At 43.3% G+C, this 7419-nt stretch overlaps 1 protein-coding gene across 1 annotated transcript; it reads left to right on the top strand.

Annotated features, from left to right (window-relative positions):
* Window positions 1-226: 226 nt before the first annotated feature.
* htr1a.S (5-hydroxytryptamine (serotonin) receptor 1A, G protein-coupled S homeolog) lies at window positions 227-2618 on the top strand. Its single transcript, XM_018241536.2, has one exon. It carries the CDS (start codon window positions 725-727, stop codon window positions 1943-1945), a length of 1221 nt encoding a protein of 406 aa, XP_018097025.1. The 5' UTR covers window positions 227-724; the 3' UTR covers window positions 1946-2618.
* The last annotated feature ends 4801 nt before the right edge of the window (window positions 2619-7419 follow it).

Below are 7419 nucleotides of genomic sequence, written 5' to 3' on the forward strand. Positions count from 1 at the left end.
GTCATTTATAAACACTGGTAATTTTACCCCTGGGCAGTAACCCATAGCAACCAATCAGTGGTTAGCTTTCAGCCCAGTTGCCGGTTTCAATAATGAAAGCAATCATCTGATTGGTTGCTATGGGTTACTGCCCAAGGGCAAAATTGCCCAGTGTTTATAAATGTCCCCCAATATGTCTGAAAAAGATGCTGCATGTTTTCCATGTACTGACTCAGTCACTGGCAGTGGGTACAAGTGAGACTAATGCAAAACTCTAGTATCAGGCTCACAAGCCCCGCCTGCCTGACTGATGAAAGAAAGTAAAACACAATACCAGCACAGCTAAAGGGGGTGAATACTCTCACAGAACGTTGCACTTCATTTTACTCGCACGATATTGATGGAATCGCCTCTCTCCTTTTTTTCATTTTTTATTTTGTTGGCTCCCCTTGTGGCTTTCAGTTGCCAAGGTTAGCTGTGGAGGAGATGGATTGTAATGAGCCCTAGTTCTCACACTGGCGACCCCACAGCAGCTGACGCACTCTGAACACCAATGTGACACTTGCAACTGGCCGGCAGTCGCCAATGATTCGCAGGTGCAAGAAACGGAGGCTGGAGGGGCATCTCTTGCTACTTGGGGAACGATGTCTGCTGTAAAGAAGAGAAAGGCTGCGCTGGTGATGAAGTGAGACTCAAGCCACATGGCAGCTCTACTCTTGCCCCGACCCCTCTCCTAGGCTCGGCTATGGAAGCTTTAAACAACACGACCGCTCTCGCTTCAGAGACGGCCAATGCCACCGAATTGGAGGAGGTCGCCCTGAGTTATCAGATCGTCACTTCTCTCTTTCTCGGGACGCTCATTCTCTGCGCGATTTTTGGCAACGCGTGTGTGGTCGCGGCCATCGCCTTGGAAAGGAGTTTGCAGACCGTGGCCAACTATCTCATAGGCTCCCTGGCTGTCACCGACCTGATGGTGTCGGTGCTGGTGTTGCCCATGGCTGCCCAAAACCAAGTACTGAACAAGTGGACTCTGGGGCAGGTAACGTGCGATATCTTTATCTCATTGGACGTGTTGTGTTGCACCTCGTCTATTTTGCACCTGTGCGCTATTGCGCTGGACCGTTACTGGGCGATCACCGACCCCATCGACTACGTGAATAAGCGAACTCCCCGGCGAGCCGCTGTGCTCATCAGTATAACGTGGATTGTAGGCTTCTCCATCTCCATACCCCCCATGCTCGGCTGGAGGACCCCAGAAGACAGGTCCGACCCCAACGCGTGCAGAATCAGCGAAGACCCCGGTTACACTATTTACTCCACTTTTGGGGCGTTTTACATCCCGCTGATCCTCATGCTGGTGCTGTACGGGAAGATATTCAAGGCAGCGCGCTTCAGGATCCGAAAAACTGTCAAGAAAGCGGAAAAAAAGAAAGTCGCTGACACTTGCTTGTCGGTGTCGCCGGCAATCGCCGAAAGGAAAAGCAACGGGGAACCCAACAAGAACTGGAAGAGGTCGGTGGAGCCCAAGCCCAGCAGCTGTGTCAATGGGGCAATAAGACACGGGGAGGAGGGGGCTGTGCTGGAAATTATTGAGGTGCACCATTATGTCAACTCTAAATGCCACCTGCAACTGCCAAACCATGATCACCACCTGGCAGTTGCCCCTTGCAAAAACGACACAGCGACTGAAGCAAAAAGGAAAGTGGCTCTGGCCAGGGAACGTAAAACAGTCAAGACCTTAGGTATAATAATGGGCACGTTCATCCTGTGCTGGTTGCCCTTCTTCATAGTTGCCCTTGTTTTGCCTTTCTGTGAAACCTGCCACATGCCACCCTTGTTGTTCGATGTCATCAACTGGCTGGGCTACTCCAACTCCCTGCTCAACCCCATCATCTATGCTTACTTTAATAAGGATTTCCAAAGTGCTTTTAAGAAAATCATCAAGTGCAAATTCTGTAGACAGTGAACAACAAACCCCCCTTGGTATTTTTTTGTCTGACTCTCATCCTATGCCAACATCCACCCCTGCTGCCCTCGTTATTCCATCATGGAAGAGGGTTCAACAGGATCAGCACTTGGCAACTTTGGGGGATAAAAAAGGACCTTCATTGGCCAAACAGAGGAGCAAGTACCTTGTAACATACGGCTGCCTTGTGTCTCACATTAGACATTAAATTACTTTCTTATTTCTCAGTATGGTCATTAAATTATTTACTATTGAAAGTCTTCTGAATCTCTTTCCCCAGGATTAAGTGCTGAAGTGATTATACGGGATAGGAGAAAATGTCAGGACAGAATGGTACAGTAACAATGAAAGCGCCCCCAGCCATGGGCATCACATAAGAGGTGGTAACCCAGTCCCATGGGCAGGTAGTGTGAGAAGGTTTATGCAGACGTGACCTCTGTAAGCCATATTGAGCAACATGATCCAAGCCATCCTATGCATAAAACTCAGCTCTCACTGCTTATTATTAAAAAAAACAGAAGCAAGATTGTCTTGAGAAACACTAGAACAGTGAGTATTGTGTGTAGAAATGTAATCCTGAGCTGAATGTACAGTATGACATCACAGTATTTGCTGGTTACATCACAGGTTTATTCGAAATAAACTTTGCTCTACCGTGCAAAATCGATCATCACCCTATCTCTCCTTATTTTGTGACCATTTCAGCCTTGAACTTTAGCTTCTGTGTTGTCAAGGGATGCTGGGAATGGTAGTCGGGTCATGCTGGGAATGGTAGTTGGGTCATGCTGGGAATGGTAGTCGGGTCATGCTGGGAATGGTAGTCGGGTGATACTGGGAATGGTAGTCGGGTGTAGTTGAATGATGCTGGGAATGGTAGGTGGTAGTTGGGTAATTCTGGGAATTGTAGTTGGGTGATGCTGGGAATGGTAGTCGGGTGTTGCTGGGAATTGTAGTTGCGTGATGCTGGGAATGGTAGTCGGGTGATGCTGAGAATGGTAGGTGATAGTTGGGTGATGCTGGGAATGGTAGTTGGGTGTAGTTGGATGATGCTGGGAATGGTAGTCGGGTGATGTTGGGAATGATAGTTGGGTGGTAGTTGGGAGATGCTGGGAATGGTAGTCGGGTGATGTTGGGAATGGAAGTTGGGTGGTAGTTGGGTGATACTGAGAATGGTAGTTGGGTGATGCTGGGAATGGTAGTCAGGTGATGCTGGGAATGGTAGTTGGGTGGTAGTCGGGTGATGCTGGGAGTGGTAATCGGGTGATGTTGGGAATGGTAGTTGGGTGATGCTGGGAATGGTAGTCGGGTGATATTGGGAATGGTAGTTGGAAGATGCTGGGAATGGTAGTCGGATGATGTTGGGAATGGTAGTTGGGTGGTAGTTGGGAGATGTTGGGAATGCAAGTTGGGTGGCTGTTGGGTGATGCTGGGAATGGTAGTCAGGTAATGCTGGGAATGGTAGTTGGGTAGTAGTTAGGTGATGCTGGGAATAGTAGTTGGGTGGTAGTTGGGTGATGTTCGGAATGCTAGTCGGATGATGCTGGGAATGGTAGTTATTTGGTAGTTGGGTGATGCAGGGAATGGTAGTCAGGTGATGCTGGGAATGCTAGTTGGGTGGTAGTTGGGTTATGTTGGGAATGGTAGTTGGGTGATGCTGGGAATGGTTGTTAGGTGGTAGTTGGGTGATGCTGGGAATGGTAGTTAGGTGGTAGCTGGGTGATGCTGGGAATGGTAGTTGGGTGATGCTGGGAATGGTAGTTAGGTGGTAGTTGGGTGATGCTGGGAATGGTAGTTGGGTGATGCTGGGAATGGTAGTTGGGCGATGCTGGGATTTGTAGTTCAACAAAAGCAGGAAGCATTTCTTCACTTATATTAGTTATCTAGGCTTCAGTGGGGGTGGGTGTCATTTCGCATAGGACAGCAGTAGAGTATTATAGGGTGTAAATAATGTTTATGGATGTATTCAAGGTTGAACAAGAATCTTCCATCCATCTCCCTTTTAATAAGTAATGACAGAGAGGAGATCAAGATTGGGTCTTCGTGCACTGGAGTGTGTGCAAGTGCATTAACATTATATACCAATACATTATATACTAATATACTTATATACTAATATACTTATATACTATAACTGTGCAGCAAACCCAAATCCAATGTATTGAAACGTCTACCTGTGCCTTTCAGTTTGGGGGTCTTTCTCGTTATTTCTGCTTTTGTGTCACTTTTTTTCAGATGGGAGGGGGGTTGTTAATGATTTTATAATGATTTTACGGCTGCTGCTTACTTTGGAACCACCACGTCGGTGGGATCAATTCCTGGGTCGCTGACTGAACACTACAATAGTCCAGGCAGCAATAGTGAAAATGTAATAAGGAATTGATTTTTGTGTGTGTTTGGGGGGGGGGGGCATGTGGGAAAGACCCAAATTATATTCAGTGTCACTTTAGCTCATTTGCAAAACACAGACATGGCCAGGTGCCTGGGAGATACATTAGGTTGCCTGTTGTATATAAAGCCATGTATTATTTAAAGCCCCTGAGTGTGAGTGATACTGATGGGAATGCATGGGGCAGTAATGGAGCAGAGGTGCTGCACTCACTTATTATTATTATTATTATTATACCTTTTTCTCATTTCAGTTTTCTCTAACTGACTGTTTACTTTAGTCATTCCAGTGAAGGCAAATAATCTCAGGGAATCATTCCACAGAACTGGAGTAGGAAGGAGCAAATGCCTTTCCAGCTTTCTGCTTTAAAATTAAATCGATTCTATATGAAGGATAGCAACCTATGGCTTTCCAGGTGCGGTTGAACTACACTTCCCACCATGCCACCTATCCCAATGCCATTCTGGGGGTTGCAGTTAAAAGGGCATGTAAAGGCAAAAAAATTAAATTATTACATTCTTTAATGAAAAAGAAACATATCTAAAATTACCTTTAGTTAAAAAATGTGTACCGTTTTTATAAGAAACCTGCAGTGAGATTTCTCCCTTCATTTACTGCTGTGGATAGGAATTGTCAGATGGTCCCTAACTGCTCTGCAGGGAAACAATGATACTTATGAACAGCAGGGGAAACCCCCACCTTACTTCCCAGCCATGCAGAACTCAAACAGCTTTGTTTGTTTCCCTGTAGAGCAGTTAGCGACTGCGTAGAGATTTGAATTGGATTTTATTTTTGCCTTTACATCCCCTTTACTGTTTCCAACTCCAGCTGAAGGGACAGAGATCATGGAGCCAGATTTAAACAGATAAACTGGGATTCTATTTGGAGGATTTCTTTTTGCTGCAGCCACTGGTTGTCGAGAGTTGGAGAAAATTTGTATTAAACAATACAAAAACTATAAATCCACATTAGATGACATGACAACACAGGACCCAGTGCAGTCTGTATATTCTGATTATTAATCAGTCTTGTTGTATCGGCTTCTGGCAGATATTATTTGACTTGTGCTGTTTGGTAATTTATGATGTTCCCTAAGCAGCCCAGACCACAATGAGCATGTGCACAGTCTTGGTCTTGCAAAGATGTTTAACAAAGTTACAAGATGGTGACCCCCTGTGGTCAGTTTTGAAAGCATAAATTATTTGTTTGATTAGGCTTGTGGTGCAGTAAGTTCATGGTTATGTTTAGTATACAAAATACAGCATTTCTAGCCTTATTCTATTTTAGACTTTACTTCCACTTTAATAACAATCCCGATATAACCCAATGGGATGATGGAATATTCTACTACTACTAGAGTATTCTATCATCCACCCACTTTAATCCATACGAATTTCCTACATTGCCGTTCTTGAGCAGAAATACAGTATATGAAGAACTTCACATAAACATGACTTAATCTTTTTTATTTTTGTTGCCATTGTGGATTAATGAATGTTAATCCAATGTTTCTCCTGCATTATCTTCTTGGTTCATTTGAAATACATATTTCCAAGGGAGTGTGATGTCAACTAATCATAGTATTAACACTGCCTGACACATTTATCAAACGCACACAACCCATTTGTCTTTGCACAATGATTCTGTCATTCCATACTGGGACTTAAAGGGATTTATTGGGACTTAAAGGGATTGTTCACCTTTGCGTTACCTTTTAGTATGATGTAGAGCGTGATATTCTGAGACTATTTACAGTTGGTTTTCATTTTTTATTATTTGTGGTTTTTGCGTCATTTAGCTTTTTATTCAGCAGCTCTCCAGTTTGCAATTTCAGGATCCTTGTTGCTAGGGTCTATATTACCCTAGCAACCATGCATTCATTTGAATAAGAGACTAGAATATGAATAGGAGAGGGCCTGAATAGAAGGATGAGTGATAAAAAGTATCAATAACAAAATGTCTTTTGTCTAATAGAGCATTTGTTTTTGGTCGGGGTCAGCGACCCCCATTTGAAAGCTGGAAAGACGCACAAGAAAAAGGTAAATGATTCAAAACTATAAAAAAATAAATAATGAAAACCAATTGACAAATTGTTTAGAATAGGCCATTCTATAGCATACTAAAAGTTAACTTAAAGGTGAAACAACCCTTTAAAGGAACAGTAACACCGAGCATGAAAGTGTTATAAAGCAATGACAATATAATGTTGTGTTTCCCTGCACTGGTAAAACTGCTGTGTTTGCTTCAGAAACAGTACTATAGTTTATATAAACAAACATGGGGACAGCCATTCAAGCACAGGATACACAGTAGATAACAGATAAGTTCAGAAGAATCCCATTGTATACTACAGAGCTTATCTGTTATCTGCTGTGTATCCTGTGCTTTTTCTCCTTTTTCAGCTTTGAATGGCTGCCCCCATGGCTACACAACAGCTTGTTTATATAAACTATTTTAGAGTTGCTGAAGAAAATACACCAGTTTTACCGTACATTATATTTTCATGACTTTAAAAGACTTTTTTGGTGTTACTGTTCCTTTAAAGCAGCTTGGAGTTTCCTTACAAATAGTCAGTTAAAAAACAGTTTTCCTGAAATGTAAGATATAATAGTAATAATAATTAGGGATGCACCGAATCCACAATTCGGTTCGGGATTCGGCCAGGATTCGGCCATTTTCAGCAGGATTCGGATTCGACCGAATCCTTCTGCCTGGCCAAACTGAATTCGGATCCTAATTTGCATATGCAAATTAGGGACAGGGAGGGAAATCGCGTGACTTTTTGTTACAAAACAAGGAAGTAAAAAATGTTTTCCCCTTCCTTCCCCTATTTAGCATATGCAAACTAGAATTCGGATTTGGTTCGGTATTCGGCCAAATCTTTTGCGAAGGATTCGGGGGTTCGCCAAATCCAAAACAGTGGATTCGGTGCATCCCTAATAATAATAATAATAATAATGTTAATAATTTAAGTCAAGTTGCAGTGGGTCTTCATTTCCTTTTGATATTCAAATCTGCCTGCTTCCAGCCTGACATTTAGAAGACTATCTGTATCTCAGGGGTCAGTGACCCTGGCAACCAGTAAACA

The sequence above is a fragment of the Xenopus laevis genome, chromosome 1S (assembly GCF_017654675.1).
Source record: "Xenopus laevis strain J_2021 chromosome 1S, Xenopus_laevis_v10.1, whole genome shotgun sequence".
In the NCBI taxonomy this organism is placed as follows: Eukaryota; Metazoa; Chordata; class Amphibia; order Anura; family Pipidae; genus Xenopus; species Xenopus laevis.